Source organism: Solea senegalensis, linkage group LG4 (assembly GCF_019176455.1).
Source record: "Solea senegalensis isolate Sse05_10M linkage group LG4, IFAPA_SoseM_1, whole genome shotgun sequence".
NCBI lineage: Eukaryota > Metazoa > Chordata > Actinopteri > Pleuronectiformes > Soleidae > Solea > Solea senegalensis.
In genome coordinates, this window is record NC_058024.1 from 2,307,168 (window position 1) to 2,325,458 (window position 18,291).

An 18,291-nucleotide genomic window follows, 5' to 3' on the forward strand; every position below is an offset into this window, starting at 1 on the left:
TATACTGTATGCATCTATAGAAAACTACTGAACACAAATGTTTCTACTTCATTCTATTGACTTTAGCCTGAGAGCTCAACAGTGATGTCAAAAACCAGAGATTCCAATTCCTCCAAGATCATATCATTATGATTATTATTATCATCATTACTGTTAGTGAAGTTCTTTTTATTAAAATAACAATTAGAGGTAGACAGATTAATAGTGTCTCAGATTAATTGGGCCAATGTTTGGCATTTCTTTATAATCGTTTTGGCTGATTATTATTTTCTTCTCAGAAACTTGATAAATAATACTAAAAGTAGCAAAACTTTGCTTTAGGCAGATGTGTTGACCCTTAAATTGTGAATTTATAATAAGCAGCTAATATCATAAATTAAGTGATATCATTTATGTGTGACACGTTTGTAAATAGGGCATCAATTCATAAAAAAACTGTTGAAATATGCTGGAAAATAAAGTTGAAAAGTTGAAATATGGAGATAATATGTTTCTGCCCAACAGCAATCTCCAATACTTATTGACCTTCATGGATTTGTTAAAAACTTTAAATCTAAAATGGCTGCCAAAAACAACTCTGCACAGGACACAATAACTGGGAGTTCAGCTCAGAGCAAAGTGAAAGTAAAAGTGTACAAGAAGGACGTGAGGCCTGCATTTTAAATACAATTATGTATTCAATCAAAATATTAAATACATTACTCAAATCTGAACTGTTAAATAAACTTTTGATTCAAGGGTTAAAAATCTACTTTTTGAAAATAAAAATACTTCAGTAAATGTACTTCCATTGTAAACTTCCGCATCTACATAACAGCTATATAACAGGTACAGGCCTAAATATCATAAAGTCTTATTTCTTTTTCTTTACATTTTATGGAATTATTCAAAAATAATCGACAGATTATGGTGATTGTGAAAATAATGGTTAGTTGCAGCTCTACCAGGGTCACTTCCTTAACAATAATAATAATGATCATTACAATTTCACAAACAATGTCTGAATACATTCGATGAAAAATGAACGAGTTAAAGAATCAAACTTGTTGCTGTAACTCAGGATGTAGACATGAAAGTTATGAGACACAAACGTGATCGTGTCTCTGTGTCTCACAGAAACCCTTGCGCGTGGATGGAGTGGCTCAGTGGTTAAGACCGATACCACTTCATGGTCGCAAGTTCAACTTCACCCCCGGCAGGTTGTACTCAATTCCCTTGTAAGTCGCTTTGGATAAAAGCGTCTGCTAAATGACATGTAATGTAATGCGTGGAAAAGCGTTTGAGAACGTACACTTAAAGTGGTTAAAACTGACTTAAGTGCTCATTTTACTCGGGAACTTAGTAAAACGTTTCCTCACCGTTAGTCTCGTCCTGATGTGTTGCTCCAAAACAAACCAGAGAACAAACGAGCACAAACACGAGCGTGTTTTCAGTAGAAAGGTGAGGCCATTTCTCAATATCCATACTTGTACATACTCCAGTATTTGTGAAAACGTCTTCAGCCTCAGTCCAAAGGTCTAGCTGCGGAACCGCAGACTACTCAACGACACACACCCCCACACACTCAACGACACACCCCCTCACACTACCCGACACTCTGATTGGGTCACAGTAGAGACTGTGTCTGAAACGTGATGACGTTTAATACGTGATGACGTTGCTTTTATTGAAACTTTATTTACACACGCGTATTTCACAGACGCTTGTTGACAAGAGACTTTTATCCCGGTGTGCGACAGGAATAGAGAAGAATAAACACTCGTGTTGACTTTTATGAACACAGAAATGTTCTTTCTGTGCAATTTGTGAATAATTAATGTCACTTTGTAAACTATGAAATGTTATAGCCAAACTGCTAAAATATATAAATGCCGATTGGAAACAGACACGCAGTTCTTTCAACATTTAATTATCACGTTTACATAATATAGTATCACGTTTATGTGATCTAATTATCACGTTCATACAACATACTATCACATTTATATGATATAATTATCACGTTTATACAATATAGTATTACGTTTATATAATTATCACTTTGATACAATATAGTATCACGTTTATAAAATATAGTATCACAAATTCCACTGAACACGCTTCTGTACAATGTAACGTTTTGAATAATTTCATTTGTTTTTGCAAACTTCCAACATCATGGCAACCTGTATGTTACAAAAAGGTGTGTTTAATATAGACCTACATTTATTGAATGTCTTATTAGTCTGTAGTTTGACATGTTATTCAACTGGACAGAACAATGATTAGAACTAATAAAAGTCTAATTGATCATGTTTTTAACCTGAAAAAAAACCCTCCCAAAATTCTGTGCCGCTGTGGTCCAGCTGGTGGTGACAGACAGATTTTAAGTAGACGAGATCTGCTGAGTACGTCATTAAGGAGATGTTACCTATTTCCAGGACAATATATGAAACACTGGTATCTGAATCAAACCCAGCCAGTTGGACATCAGTAGGTATTTTGATGAAAGTAAAACAAATGCACTGAAAATTGGATTAACGGTTTCCTAAATGATCAATTCACCTGGAGTCAAACTCAGCTCCACATGTGTCCATGTCTTAGATAGATAGATAGATAGGTACTTTATTGATCCCGAAGGAAATTCAAGAAATTCAGTCTTTGTCTTTGTCCAGGGAGATGGAGAGTACAGCTGCAGGGACATCAATCAATGATTAAGATTTAAGATTGTGTTGGACAGTGAGCGTGTAGACAAGGAGACATATGCAGTCATATAAAACATGTAGTGTACAAATCAGTGTCAGTGCCTGATGTCTCACCTCTGTATGATTAAAGCCACAGGATCTGCAGACTTCTTATCTGTCTGTGGACTTTCAATCACTCCAGACAAGAAGTGCATCACCAAGATCCACTTGGTCATCATCTTCAAAAAGAATGAAGACCCTGTCCTCCTTCTTGGCCCAGGGAGACACAATGTTGCCTCTGATGATTTTCTATAAATATATTATAGGTGTTTAGCTTGGTTATTCATATATAAATACACAAACACCACACAAAATGCCATTGTCACTCACCTTAAGGTATTGCAGCACGCCTTCATCCTGAGTAATGACATGAATTAACAGACAAGTGGACTCACATCGTTGCTGTTTGGCATGTTGGGCCTTTCCTAAAATTAAATGATACGACGCATAAATATGTAACAGTGAATACATGTGATGAAGCACTTTGAATAAGACATTTTCTTTCCTTGATCATTTGCACTTCCTTATGTAGCGCAAGACACTTTGAAGACGTGTCCTCTTGTCTGGCCACAGTAACATCATTGCTCTAAATGGACACACACCTGTAGACCATCATCACAATCACAATTGTTACATTATGTCTCAAATGCAAATATCAACAACTTCCAAAAGAGATCCATGTTGAATTCAGAATGACACAGTACCATAGTAAACATACATGTTTCTTTCTGATGGTCTGCTGTGGACGCCGGAGTCACCGTGGACGCCACAGTTGCAGTAATATTTGTGGTTGCTGCCCTGCAGCAGGGTTTAAACTGACGGACAAAACGTTTTTCACAAAGCCGCAGTGACAATGGCTTTGCACACAGTTCAAGGAGGCATTTGTATACACTGTGTCGTACAAGATGCAGGAATCCTGAAACTTTTTCTCAAAATCCAAATTCTCAACAAGAGTGAAAATAAAATACACATGGACTAAAGATTCTACACACATGAAGTACAGTACACATAGATGACATGGCGCCAGCATTAGTTACGTTTACTTATTGTGAGTGTCTGATGTTCAAAGGGATGAGGGTCTGATGGTCACACTTATCCATGGTCAGGACAAACAGACATAACATCATATTTCATAACATGTAAGGCTCATGGGGAAATGAAGGCCTTTCAGCATTGAAATGAACAAATATTTGATAATATAGACAGACTTACCACCGTACTCTACACTTGACCGTCGCTGTCCCTGCAGATGAGACACAATCTCCCCTTTGTTTGGCACAATGGCATCTCCTCAGCTCAGGGTCTGCTCCATTACTGAACGTAGTGTTGCTCTATAAGAGAAAATGTCAAATTAAATTGTATTTTGCATTTTTAACATGGGAACATTTTTAATCCAGAATCAAGTAGTAATGAACTGGACTGCATTTGCCTGTAAGACTTTCCCTGTCTTAAAATATATGCAGGCTAACTGAAATCAAATCAAATGACACTGTTGACCGTGATTCAACAGAATCTTTGGACCTACTTGGTTGAAAGCAGTGAGAAAGACGGAGATAACGCGAGAACGGCGACGGGAGCGACCTGAGATGAGAAGATGGATGGAGCGATCTGATTGGTTTTCAAAAGATGGAGGGGGAGCCCGCCATCCTTCTGATCATTATAGTTCATTACATGCAGGACAGTTTTTCCCGGGTCCGGTTCGAATCCCGGTCTGACCAACGTACTTTCCTCGTGTGTACGTTTTCCTCGTGGATTAGGTTGGTGGACGATGTCCTCGCCCAGTATGTAGTTAGCCGTAGACAAAGTCAAAAAATCAAAGACCACTAAATAATTAGGAAATAATCCCCTGATATAATAAAAATGAAATATAGAGTAAAGAAAAAAATAAATATATCAAGTCTATATGTTAATTTAATTATTTATTTCACATTTAATATGTATCTATTTCAAATTGAATTATTCTGCATATGTATATATTTGTGTGATTATTTATTTATTTTTACGTCAATTTTCTACGCTGGTACTACATTAGTAGTAATAGGGACGTTGCTTAAAAGCGGCCCGTGACGTCATCACGTCGGTCTGAAGGAAGCGTCATCCTTTCTGATGTAGAGCGGCACGGCGGCCTCTCGTTGCTAGCTGCTCTACGTTTCCCCCTTCATTCTTCTCCGCATTTATCCCGGGTTTTCAGCTTTTCAAGTCGCTTCAATTCAACCATGACCCCGAAGGCGCCGCTTCTCGCCGCCTGCCTGCTCCTCGTTGCCGCTCTTGGCTCCGGGGTTTCAGCGGACGGTCTGGTGAACGAGGAGGTGAAGAGGACCGTGGACCTGAGCTCTCATCTGGCTAAGATCACCGCGGAGATCGTCCTGTCCAACAAGGGACACTCTGGCGTCCAGAGCTTCGTGCTGGCCGTGGAGGAGGACCTGGTCCCGCATCTCGCTTACATCGGAGCCTCGGTGAGTCAAACCCCGATGTCTGGATGTCACAGCGCTTCTGTTGCACGTAGCTGGCTAGCTAGCTTAAACCTGTTAGCATTTCAGCAGCATATGAGGCTTACACGTCACGTCTAGCAACGTTCATGTGTTATATAAATGAAGTAAAGCAATTGTGCGCAGTTTAATAACAGCAACTTTACAACGTGTTGACTGAATGGTTTGAATTGCAGCTGTTAGCTGGGGAGTGAGACGGCGTGAGCTATTCAAGCTAACAACCAAGGCTAGTCACCGGTAGCTACTGTTTCTGCAGCTAAAGGGCAATGCAGGAACACGGGCTGTGAGGAGTAATGTCTCTGCTCAGCCCGGGTGAATTAAAGCCATGTGGATTTGCTGAAGGATGTGGATGTATTAAACGTCAACTTCCGCCGCTGCGCTGCACGCTCTTTCTTTTCTCTCTGTGGCTGAATGACACGTATGCGCTGCTGGACAGTTCACTCACTTCCGCGTGTGACTGCGCAGGCATGCCTCTCTGTTAATGAATGAAACTGAAGCGCTGCGCTGGTTGTAAACAGAATCACGAGCTGCGCGTTGTTACCAGAGTCTTGCGCGTTGCTTTCCACAGTAAATCTCTCAAATACCAAGTTTAATTAGAAGGGACATTATTTGAACGTTAATGAACAATTCAAGAATGTGAACACACAGTTAAGTAAAAGCGCTGGATAAATTAAATGTATTGTTGTTATTGTTGTTATTATTTATTATCTTATCATGTAGACTACTTTCTCAGATTATTCTACATTCGATGTGTTGCTGATTGGATCATTAACAGCCACAGCAACAAAGAGAAATGACCAATTCTTTTATTATTGTGTTACATGTCCTAAATGTAAAGCACTTTGAGCTGCAGTCTGTGTATGAAAAGTGCTATACAAATAAAGTTTATCATACAAATAAAGCTTATTACTAAACTACTCCCCGGGGTGGTAAAAACATGAGGAAATGCCCTACTGACTGCCATTCATACATGGCCTCTAAAGCAAAATTCTATCATTCATTTATCTTCTACTGCTGTACATCGCACTTATGACTAGCACTTTATAGTTTGGCTTACTTGAAGCACTTACTTACTTCTAGCTCTTGTTTGTACCCAAATGTTTAAATGCACATGTAAGTCGCTTTTGATAAAAGTGTCTGCCAAATGACATGTAATGTAATGTAATGCTTTATCCTCCACATGAGGGGGCGCTGGTGCAAATCCCAGTTGACATAGGGTGTAAGACCAGTCCATTGCAGGACCACACAGAGACATAAAACAACGCTCACATCTACGGTCAACTGAATTTGCTTCATCCCCAAATCTGCAAAAATATAAATGAATAAATAAAAGTATCGTTTGTAAAAGAGTGTCTTTCTAGTGAAGAAAAGTGATGCAGTGCCCTATACGATGCCCTTTCTACTTTTCGTTTCCTTTGGGTGCCCTTCCAGTCAATAGTGGCCCTACATGACAGTGTCCCATAGGGATGTTCAGTACTGTAGTCAAAAAGAGAACAACTTAACTGCAGCCTTTTTGCCATTTTCTAATTGCATTGCTTCAAATTTCACAGGTCAAGGGTGACGATGAGGAGGATGATGGTATGCTTGAACTCCAACAGACCACAATCAAAGGCCAAAGGTGAGAGCTCATGCTTTAATTTGTGCTTCTGATCAGCATATCGGATATCCACAAAAAGTCAGATATTGTGCATCCGGAATGCAAAATACTGTAAATCACGGTTAAAGAATAATATGGTAAAATAGTCGAGTGGTAAAAGCTTGTGCCAGAGAGGAGATGATTTAAGAGAAGAGAATTTATCAGTAAATCAGTGTGTGGGATTTTGTGTTTGCTGAATTATGTCCTTTTTGTAAAAGTATGTAATCCATGCTCTCTCTCATCTGTTCCTGTGCAGTGGGGACTTTTACAAAGTGCAGCTGTCCTCCACTCTGTCAGCTGGGGCTCAGCTGAAAGTGAAGGTGGAGATGACGTTCAGCCACGTCCTGAAGCCTTTCCCCACACACATCACCCAGGCCGAGCGGCAGCTGGTGGTGTTTCAGGGAAACCACTACCTGTACTCGCCGTACCCCACCCGCAGCCAGACCACACGCGTGCGCCTGGCCTCCAAGACCGCGGAGAGCTACACCAAGCTGGGCAACCCGTCCAAGTCCGACGAGGTCATCGAGTATGGACCGTTCCGTGACGTGGCTCCGTTCAGCGAGGTAGAGCTCGGACCAGAGTTCATCACCTTCAGATGGAACACTGTGCTGAATCATTCTGTGCTTGTGTGTGTGTGTGTTCTCTACCGTTCAGGATACAATGAAGATCCATTATGAGAACAACGCGCCCTTCCTCACCATCAGCAGCATCACTCGCACCATTGAGGTGTCACACTGGGGCAACATCGCAGTGGAAGAGACCATCGACCTCAGGCACACAGGAGCCGTCTTAAAGGGCCCGTTCTCCCGCTACGATTACCAGCGTCAGTCGGACAGTGGCATCTCGTCTGTCAAGTCCTTCAAGGTCTTTATGCAGAACACAATTACTTTAGTCTGACTCATTTAGTGCTGCAACTATCGACTATTTTCATAATCAATCACTGATGTTTGTTAGTTGTTTGGTCCATAAACTGTCAGAAAAGATTAATGTTCTCAAACGTCTCTTCTCCACAAACTAAAATGATTCCGTTTGAAAGATTTCTTTGTTCATGTGGAGCAGAGAATTTTTAAGAAGCTGAAAAATCCGAGAAACTCAAAATAGTTTTATAATCATTTAATCCTTGCAGCATTTTATGTTAACGATAAGTGTCTTTTGTCCTCTACAGACTATCCTCCCTGCCTCAGCCCAGGACGTCTACTACAGAGACGAGATCGGGAACATCTCCACCTCACACTTGCAGGTTCTCGACGACTCTGTGGAGGTGGAGGTCAGGCCTCGCTTTCCCCTGTTTGGAGGCTGGAAGACTCACTACATCATCGGCTACAATCTGCCCAGCTACGAGTACCTCTACACCCTGGGTGAGTCGATCACTGACGACCCCTCTTTAATAGGTACACGGACTCCATAACCAGATATTTTCATTATCCAAGCCCCTTTTTTAAAAACTAAAGAGATAATTGGTCGGTGTCCCCACTTCTGAACAAACCCGCAAAAGCCCGTTCGTCCGCTGGCGCAGACAGATTCTTCCTAACCACTGATTCTCCTCATCTCCCAGGTGACCAGTACGCACTGAAGATGAGACTCATTGACCACGTGTACGACGACCAGGTCATTGACGCCATGACTGTGAAAATCATCCTGCCAGAAGGAGCCAGGTCAGTGTCTCTCGTCCCAGAACGTCCTCAGCACTGACGTCAGGCTGAGTCGTAGACATCGGTTTTTTTTTTTCTGTCTCGTCCGAATAGAAACATCCACATGGAGACGCCTTACGAAATCGACCGTATGCCAAACCAGCTGCACTACACGTACCTGGACACCTTTGGCCGCCCGGTGCTGGTCGCCACCAAGGACAACCTGGTGGAGCAGCACATTCAGGATGTTGTGGTGAGATGAAAGATGGCGTTTGCCAAAAGTAGACAAATATTTTCCCTGAATAAATCTAATTTAGAGGAGCAGAGCCAAGTCTAAGTCACTTTTATGCTTTTGTTTGTGGAATCTAATCGATATTGGATCATTTTTATGGATTTTTTTGAGCCCTTTATATTTCCTAATATATATATATATATATATATATATATATATATATATATATATATTTTCTAATCTGAGTTACAAATAGAGCTGCAACTACCGATTCTTTTCATAACCAATGAATCTGTCCATTATGTCCCGATTAATCGAGTTTGGTCCATAAAACGTTAAAAAAACAGTGTTCAGTGTTTGTCAAACCTGGAAATGATGACGTTCTCATCATGAAAATATAAGTAATTGTTTCAGCTCTAGTTACAAATTTTACTTCATTTAATAATCCGTCAATACAATACTACAGTGTGCTGTGTTCACTTGATAATTGATGTGATTTATTTCAGTAATAGAATAACAATGACAATGTTATTATTATTTACAACAACCACATCTTTAATGCCTTATACTTAAGACTTAGGGTTATATTTCTGAAAGTGAAAGTGAACAGTGAAATCTATTTTTCTGCGTCCTGTTGGACTTCACTTGCGTCTGTTTTTGAATTTAAAAAAGAAAGAGTTCACATGGAAACGACGTAACCTCCTTGTGTTGTGTCCACAGGTCCATTATAACTTTAATAAGATCCTGATGCTGCAGGAGCCTCTGTTGGTTGTCGGCGCCTTTTACATTCTCTTCTTCACCGTCATCATCTACGTTCGCCTGGACTTTGCCATAACGAAGGTGGGACGTTGTTCATAAAAAAAGTAAACCCTTGTTTTACAGATCCATTATATGCAGCATTCTTCATCATCAGACTCCTCGCAGCCTGCTGTGGTATTTCCAGTGGCAGCTTAGAGCTGCATTCAACGTGAGACGCACGCATTCCAATGAGTTCACACGCTCACATGATGAGTGATAGGCGTGAATGTGCACATGAGTAATCAATGAATGGATGATGTGAAGGCAGATTGCTCCGCATGGTCCGTTCATACGGTTGTCTTGAATTAAAGACGTATCGGCAACCAATCGGAAAGTCGTATTCACTGTTGCTGGGCGGAATGGCCGCGCTGTGCTCTGGTTGGCGCGGCTCGGTGCTTGTGTCTCCCGCCCCCTTCCACACAGCGAGGACTCTTTCTGCGATGTAGTCCAGTGAAACACGATACACGGGATCTTTTATTCTGAAAAGTAAACCGGATGTTTTGTTTACCTACTTCCTGCTCGTGCAGCGTATCCACGTATCCATTTTGTCTGATTTACTTTTCTGATTCTCTTGGTCCAGGACCCCGCTGCTGAGGTACGCATGAAGGTGGCCTCCATCACGGAGCAGGTCCTGACTCTGGTCAACAAGCGTCTGGGTCTGTACCGGCACATGGACGAGGTGGTGAACCGCTACAAGCAGTCCCGCGACACCGGGGCGCTCAACAGCGGCCGGAAGACGCTGGAGGCCGACCACCGAGCTCTGACCAATGAGATCAGCTCGCTGCAGGCCCGCCTCAAAGCCGAGGGCTCTGACTTGGCTGATAAGGTGAGTGACACGAGTGTGCTTGAAGATGAAACTGCGTTATCTGCCGTCTTCACTCAGAGCTTACAGGTGACTCCACTGATGTGTTTGTCATCTGTGGTGTCGATCTCGCCGTGTTTCCACACACTGATCCCCAGATGTTTTGGTGTCGTGGTTTATCTGCTCACGAGGAGACGGTTTCCCAGAGAGCAGAAATGGCTGTGGCCCAGATTTGGTCCTCAGACCAGGTTACCACAGGTGGCTCACTAAAGATTGTCAAGAGCAGGGAATATTTGCCAAAAACTAAAAAGTCCACAATTGTTGAAAAATACTCAGGCCACATTTTAGAGAATTTAAAGATTAAACGTCAACTATTTTGATATTTCAGCTTCTTTAACATGAATATATCTGACAAAGAAATCAAAAACTTTGAGCAATCAAATTAAGTGCTTGAAAGTTGGGACGTTGAGGTAAATGTCTCCCTTGTATGTACGAAGACGAGGACCAACGTGGAGTCATGATCACTCACTGTCCACGGTCTCTCTCTCCTCCACCGTTGACGCACGGAACAATGAGCGAGTAAAGTTGAAGCGCGAGCGAGCGAATGCCGACGTGATACCTGGGAAATGAAAATCCCAAAGACCTCTGTCTCACTCGGACGCCATCGCGGACGAAGCGGCTCTTGGAAGTTGCCCTCTCCTCTTAAGCCGTGTTGAATTTGAGGTCACTGGTCCTGGAAAGTCCTTGAATTTGATGTCGACCAAGGTGTGGGATGGTTTCTGATGGCTCAGGAGTGCAGTGATCACCTCCGATGATGTCATAGACCTGTTCCCCCTCCCTTATCTGAATCTGAAGTGATTTATTTTAGCCGGGTTTTCGTCACGTTATGATTGTTTTTGTTACGTGTCGTTGTGTCGACTGCGGCACCATCGTGTTTTCCGTGCATTTAACTCAATAAAGGCTCTTTTCTCTGTTGTGACTCATTCACGGCGTCAGGTCGGCGAGGTGCAGAAGCTGGACGGCCAGTTGAAGGAGCTGGTGTGTCGCTCCTGCCAGGAGGCGGAGCGACTGGTGGCCGGGAAGGTCAAGAAGGAAGCGTACATCGAGAGCGAGAAGACTCTGACCGGCAAACGACAGGATCTCGTGAGCCGCATCGACAGTCTGCTGGACGCCCTGTGAAATATTCCACACACACACACACACACACACACACACACACACACACACACACACACACACACAGCTACAACATACATTCGACTGTGAGTATGTATCAGAATTACAATTAAAGTTTCCTTTTTTTTTACCACCCTTGAACCAGACATGGACAGTTTTCCACCTCGTCTTCAGGCAGTGACGCGTTTATCCAAACACTGTTCTGAACCCGCCGCGGTCGCGTCACCACGGTCGCGTCCAGAGCTTTGTTTGGTTCCGTTTGTCGCGTTTTGTTTCACGCTGTGTTTCCTCATCCTAATCTGGACTGTAACTGTTAAACTTTTGTGGGGTTTTTTCACGTGCGGTTAAAGGATTTTCTCGGCCTCATGTCTTCACTCGGATACGTCCCCGTTTTCTTCGACCGAATCATCTCGAGCTCTTACAGGATGAAGGTGATCGTCGTGCACTTACGACTGTTTTCTACGTTTGTGTTTGGAAAAGTTGAAGCTCTGAATTTTTTCCCGTTTTTTCCCCCCTCACTCGTTTTCTGTGTTTTGTACGGTTTTCTTTCTATGAGTGGTTTTCTTTCTTTCTTTTTTTTTTTTACACCATGAGATTAGTGAAAACATGAGATTAGGTTGTATGTGAGGAAAGACATGAGAAGCGGGGACACGTCGTGATTGAGATGAGCAGTGATGTGGAAAAAGCTGTCAAATTTCAAATAAAAGTTTGAGAAACTCAAACATTTGCCGTGGTCGTTGTGTTTTCATGGCATTTTATTTTATTGACTTTTATGGGCGTCAAAACTAAGGTCTTTGTTCATTTGGTGAAGCAATACCTTTGAAGAATCACAAGAGGGCGCACTTGTATCAAAAATCAATACTTTACCACGTTTGACGAAGGTGATTCCACACTGAAGAAATTCACTTGGTCAATAAACAATAAAAGAACGAATAAACAACATAAGAACTAACAAATACAAAAGCATAATATAAGGTACAAGAATAAGCAATAAAACAAGAATATAAAGTCAAAATACAAGAATAAACAATAATATAGAGAATATAAAATACAAAATAGTAATAGAATAAACAATGTAAAAAAGACAATATGGGGACAAATGCATTGTAATGATAGATAAAGAATATAAAAAGAAATACAAAATGGGATTAGAACTATCTTTAAAATGAGGTTAAAGTAAAAATATAAATTAAGTGCAAATAAAAAATGGGAATACAATGAGCAATAAAACAAGAAAAAGTGCAAATACAAGAATAAACAAAAATAAAAAAATGGGAACATGAATAAGCAATAAAACAAGATAGAAAATATAAGATAAGCTTTCAAATAAAAGGTAAAGAATATAAAAATACAATAAGTGGGAATAGCATTAGCAATAAAACAATAAAAAGATATCAACAAGAATCTAACATAAAATGATCAGGTATTTACATAAATGTGTAATAAAGACTATTTACTGTGACATGTTTAGTTGCCACGATGTGAACAATCGGACAGAATTATCCTCCTCGATCCAAGTGTTGTGCATTGTTTTAATAAAATGAGACTCGTGTCAATCAAACAACTTTCACACGACTCATGCCCCGCCCCCCTCGTTCAAACACTGGCACCTCGCGGGGAATTTCCAGCACATTGTTGCGCCGCTCGTCTCAGGGTAACTCCGCCTCCCTGCAGTTCACAGACTGGATCACGACCGGCCTCAGTCGCAGTCTGAGCTCAGGACAAACACACAGGGTCAACCGGAGGTCATCGCTTTCCCTCTGAGGTCACCGGGGTCCCGGCAGGTCATTTCCTGTCCCATAATAAGTGGCCTCACAATGACAATGCAGACATATTGTATGTGCCATACAATAATCATTCTGAAAATACACAGCAGGGGGGAAGGCAAAGACAATGTCAGTTAGCGCTGATGCTCAGCGCTGGTGAGGGGCCACACAATGGCATTTATGTTTGCACTTTCAGGAGACGTGGAGTCTCACTGCTAACACCAGCAGAATAAAACTGCTGCTGCTGATGCTGATGCTGATGCTGATGCTGCTGCTGATGCTGCTGCTCCACCTGCAGCAGCAGCAGCATCAGCAGTTCTAAAACATACATTTGGTGGAATTTTGCCTCTGTTTTCACCTTAGGGGGGCGCTATAGAGCCCTTAAGCAACACACAGGTCTGGGAACTATGCCAATATCGCATTTTCACCAGACCTGACCTGCATCACAAGTTTCAAGAGTTTTCATGCACGTTAACGCCCTCAAAAATGATCGCAAAGCCACGTTTTCAGCCCCTGCCGTTAGTGGCTCGGGCCCTAATAATAATACTTGGCTCCTGTGGATAAAGTGGTAGAAAATGGATGGATGGATGGATCAGTGGTTAACACTACTGACTGGGCTGGGGTGGGGTTCGATTCTGGGTTAGGGTGTGGTCATCCAGTCGGGGCCTCATGTAAGGGCCTTCATGCTATAGGCCTGCACCTCCAAAGACGTGGCCCAGGTCAGGTGTTGAGGAACCTGGGCAACCAGACAACAGAAATGTGATGGAGCTCTACCGTAAGTGTTGATAAGCAGCAGCAGCAGAGGAGCGCAGTGGTGATGGATGTGGCAGCAGAAGAAGAAGAAGAACAAGGAACACGAGACGTTTGAGGAACACCACAGGCTGAGAGAAGAGCTCGAGGAGATGTGTGGAGTAAAATCCCAGATTAGGAGATGATTAGGAGAACGAGGAGGAGACACAGGACCATCTCAGTGGGTGAGTGGAGAATTTATTTAGTTATTTACTGAACATAACTCAGGTCAACGTTTGACTTTTTTTACACGAAACCTAAAAACAAAACAAACCCTTTGATGCTTCTTTGAATTTGGGCTCAGGTTTTTGTATCAGAGTGTCAACGAAATCCAAGGCAGCTACAAACCTGATGACCAGACCAGGAGCAGCTGTGTGTGTCTGTGTGTGTTCTTGTATCTGTGGCTCTGTGAGGACCAGAAAAAATAGTCTAAACCCTGCAGATTGAGGATTTTGGCTGCTCCTCACTTGGTTTTTTGGGGACCTGGTTTCAGGGTTAGAGTTACAGTCAGTGTAAGGGTTAGGGTGTGTGTGTGTGTGTGTGTGTGTGTGTGTGTGAGATTTGTGAGGACCAAACGATATTATTGTCATAGTACAGGAGGACATTTTGTATAGAGAGGACATTTCAGCAGGTCCTCACAACTTCAAAGGTCTTTGGATGCATTGACTAAAGTGAATGAATGATTGTTGTTTCAGTGTGTGTGTGTGTGTGTGTGTGTGTAATAACATGGTGACAGTGAGGGTGGTGGCTCTGTCTCAGTGATTTATGAGACTGTGCTGTGAAGGGTCTTCTGAGCAGGATATTGTTCCGTGACTGGTGACTTCTGCATCTCTCTCTCCCCCTCTCTCTCCCTCTCTCTCTCTCTCTCCCTCTCTCACTCTCTCTCTCTCTCTCTCTGTGTTTTAGAGAGTGAGAAAGATTAAGAGGCAGAGCACTGCAGGTGAGCCCTCAATGTAATCAATCACCACCACGTCACGAGGCCTGCAGCGTGTGGATTACCCCTTCAACTGATACCTACAGTCTGACTCCACATTTTTTTGCATATTCATTATTTCTGTGGCAGATAAAGAAAGAACACCCTCTGCATCATTACTATACTTCAATACTTGATAATAATCAGCCTTTATGCCTGAGCAGGAGGACCATGACAGCTCAACCACACGGTCCCTGTACCAGTCCCACACCCTGCACATAGCCCCACCATCCACCTCTCACACACACACGCGCGCTTTGCCACATCAGGATACAGTGCTGCACATGAATTCCGGTTTTAACAGTATTTTGCATGGTTCTCACCAACAGATCAACCGCAGTTGTGCTGCGACCAGTAATCACATCCTGGGCCCACAGGACGAGGCCGAGAGGTCTCAATCAAGAAGCGGCAGCACGAGACAACGCGGCAGAGCGAGTCGACGAGTGGTGACATCATCTGTTAGCTACTGTCCCCGTGTGCTGCAGGATACACTCACTCAGAGGCCACTTTAGGAAGCACGCGTGATTGCTGCTCCAGGAACGAGTGGCGGGAGTGACGCCAGGTTTGCTTTTTCTGCCGCTGTCGGCTCCTAAAAACTGGCTGACGACCTCAGACGTGTGCTGACGGAATCCTTTTACATTTAAATTGCTGCCAATTCTGTAATCTAGACCAGATTTTTCCCCATATCGCATGTTCCACTGTGGCAGGAAACCAGAGAACCTGGAGAAAAGCCGGGCACACGCAGGGGGAACATGCTGACTCCATGCAGAAAGACCCTTGTTCCAACCTGGGCTCGATCGCCGGTCTCCTTGCTGCAAAGGCAAGAGTGCTAACCACTACACCAACTGTGAGGCCCTGTGACGGCAACAGACCAATCAAATTCAGCGACAAACCAGACGCAGGTTTGAATTAGTAGTGTCTCGTCAATAGGGGGCACTATTAGGTCTAAGAGTGTAGTTTTATGTTCCACGTTGTTTTAAGTCGCTGTGGGGTAATGTAAAAGTTTGGTAAAACAGGTAAAATCAACCAAAACTTTGGTAAAATTAGCCAAAACTTAGTTTAAGTTAGTCAATTACATAGTGAAATTAGCAAAAACTTAGCTAAAGGAGGTAAAATCAGTCAAAACCTCTGTAAAATTGGCCAAAACTTTGGTAAAATTAGCCAAAACGTAGTTTAAGTTAGTCAATTCTTTGGTAAAATTAGCCAAAACCTAGTTTAAGTTAGTCAATTCTTTGGTAAAATTAGCCAAAACTTAGTTTAAGTTAGTCAATTACATAGTGAAATTAGCAAAAACTTAGCTAAAGGAGGTAAAATCAGTCAAAACCTCTGTAAAATTAGCCAAAACTTAGTTTAAGTTAGTCAATTCTTTGGTAAAATTAGCCAAAACCTAGTTTAAGTTGGTCAATTCTTTGGTAAAATTAGCCAAAACGTAGTTTAAGTTAGTCAATTCTTTGGTAAAATTAGCCAAAACTTAGTTTAAGTTAGTCAATTCTTTGGTTAAATTAGCCAAAAGTTAGCTAAAGTTAGACAAAAGAGGTAAAATCAGTGTGTGTGAAGAGAGAGAAGCCAGTGTATGGACAGAGTTAGCATGAGTTAGCATTAGCCACTATGAAGTGGGGGTAAATATGTGTTGCATTCCAACACGTGTGTATGTGTGTGTGTGTACAATCACATGTTCCAATACTTTTAATATAAATAATGCTCCGTTCCAAACTGCGTGTCAGATCCAGATGGAAATAAAAGTTAAACCTGACCAAACCTGACTCAGATCAGCTCAGACTGTTTCCAGCTCAGAGTGTCCGCCTGTTCATCCTCTGTCTGTCTGTCTGTCTGTCTGTCTGTAGAAGTGAGGGTGTTAACCTGGAGCAGCCACAGCTCCTGGAGCTAAAAACACTCCACAGAAAGACCCTGGTTCTGACCGGGTCGCGACCTCAGGTCCTCTAGATGCAGAGGCTGATGAAGAGTTGATCAACTACAGATTACAAATAATCTGTCTTTATTTGTCAGGAAGCTGCCAACAGGACGACGAGCGTGTGGGAAGGTCATTGATTAAAGGACCTCATGGCTTCAAATGGACGATGATGTCTTTGGTGTTTCTTTGCAGTCAGTCCCGGACACTTCAGCCTCCACCACAGTCTCCTCCACCTTAAACTGTCCTTCCTGTCCTCGTTGGACTCACCTGCTCACACACACACACACATACACACACATTCAGTCAGTGCAGGCCGCTCATGAACTGATGTCATCAAAAGGAAGAAACATGAGCCACATTTACACATTTCACACACTTCACCTGCGCTGATTCCCGCTGGCGCTGCTTAAAACACACTTCTCCACAACAGCAGCAGCTCTGTGTCCTCCTCCTCCTCCTCCTCTGCTCCGACCATTCCTCAGTGACAGCGAAGCCTCTGAAGGAGTGAGGTGAGGGATGGACGCACGGACGGATGGATGGATGAAAGCCTCGCAGCTCAGGATTCCCGGGGCCGTGCGTCCTGTGCAGGTGGCAGGTGTGATCAGGCCGGTGTGCAGGCGCGTGAGGGCGAGGAAGAGGAGGACAATGACGGCGTCTGTGGGCCTCGGCCGCAGCTGCAGGAGGTGGAGAGGAGCTGGGGTTGACAGATCAGATCAGGCACACAAGATGGAGGAAGGGAAGGAGAGAGCGGGGAGATGGAGATGGGACTTCAAACAGAGGATTGGCTCCCGGGTGTGGAGAGACGCATTCTTGTCTGGCTTTCAGGAGGCGCAGAAGCAGGAGAGCATCAAAGTCCAACATGGTGTAGTGTTTACATGCACTTCTGCTTGAGCCTCTTCCTGTATCTGTGCATATTCATGTCACCCTCCCTCAGTGTATGGATTTGTGTTGAGGAGACGATAATCCCCCTCGCTAACTGTCCACAGCTCCCACTAACACCCACTGATCTCTGCCACATGGCGCTCCATCAAAGCACCCACGCTGCACGGCTCTCGCCGCGCGCCCCGCGTGGCTCGTGTGTGCGCGTGTCCCTCAGCAGCAGATGAAGGTCTGACGCTCCTGTTCGACTTTGAATCGGGCAAAAATGGACGTTTGAGACGTGAAGCGCGGGGAGACAGGAGAGAAGCTCGTCATTAAATTGTCCGCGCACATGAAACCCTGTCTGAAAAGAGACAATACAGCCTCAAGACTCCACCCACTACCTGCAATCAGCTGTCAGTCACTGCTAACCACACCCACTAGTTTATATAAACCCAGCCCTGAAGAGCTCTGATGCTGTTTTCCCGCCAATCAATTTGAAGAAC

General features: G+C 43.2%; 2 protein-coding genes and 1 long non-coding RNA gene across 7 annotated transcripts in view; 1 reads left to right on the forward strand and 2 right to left on the reverse strand.

Annotated features, from left to right (window-relative positions):
- The window catches only part of LOC122768347 (butyrophilin-like protein 2), a 39,905-nt gene extending 38,361 nt beyond the window's left edge, over window positions 1-1,544 (reverse strand). For all 4 annotated transcript variants that reach the window (XR_006360294.1, XM_044024278.1, XM_044024277.1 and 1 more), the window contains exon 1: window positions 1,359-1,544. Coding sequence is in view for 3 of the 4 variants with exons in the window: in XM_044024278.1 (XP_043880213.1) it covers window positions 1,359-1,464 (106 nt within the window). In the remaining variant the exon portion in view is untranslated. The remainder of the gene's footprint in view (window positions 1-1,358) is intronic.
- Window positions 1,545-2,639: 1,095 nt separating this feature from the next.
- LOC122768599 lies at window positions 2,640-4,607 on the reverse strand. 2 transcript variants are annotated; one of them, XR_006360328.1, is made up of 6 exons: window positions 4,249-4,607; window positions 3,936-4,054; window positions 3,442-3,538; window positions 3,054-3,325; window positions 2,799-2,972; window positions 2,640-2,671 (listed from the first exon to the last, which is right to left on the reverse strand). It is a non-coding gene; the product is annotated as an uncharacterized LOC122768599 (long non-coding RNA). The 2 variants fall into 2 exon arrangements; XR_006360329.1 differs by lacking the exon at window positions 3,442-3,538 and having other exon boundaries at window positions 3,054-3,148.
- Window positions 4,608-4,808: 201 nt separating this feature from the next.
- Window positions 4,809-12,209, forward strand: rpn1 (ribophorin I). The gene is made up of 10 exons (XM_044024810.1): window positions 4,809-5,179; window positions 6,763-6,830; window positions 7,105-7,411; window positions 7,503-7,712; window positions 8,014-8,206; window positions 8,404-8,503; window positions 8,594-8,732; window positions 9,432-9,551; window positions 10,090-10,335; window positions 11,308-12,209. The coding sequence occupies exons 1-10, from the start codon at window positions 4,940-4,942 to the stop codon at window positions 11,488-11,490; spliced, it is 1,806 nt and encodes a 601-aa protein (XP_043880745.1). The 5' UTR covers window positions 4,809-4,939; the 3' UTR covers window positions 11,491-12,209.
- The last annotated feature ends 6,082 nt before the right edge of the window (window positions 12,210-18,291 follow it).

Bases quoted from the DNA above. Each gene is read 5' to 3' on its own strand.
- rpn1 (XM_044024810.1), top strand. From the start codon at position 4,940: ATGACCCCGAAGGCGCCGCTTCTCGCCGCCTGCCTGCTCCTCGTTGCC. The intron at 7,412-7,502 runs GTAGAGCTCGGA...TCTACCGTTCAG, and splicing joins ACGTGGCTCCGTTCAGCGAG to GATACAATGAAGATCCATTA. The intron at 9,552-10,089 runs GTGGGACGTTGT...CTCTTGGTCCAG, and splicing joins TGGACTTTGCCATAACGAAG to GACCCCGCTGCTGAGGTACG.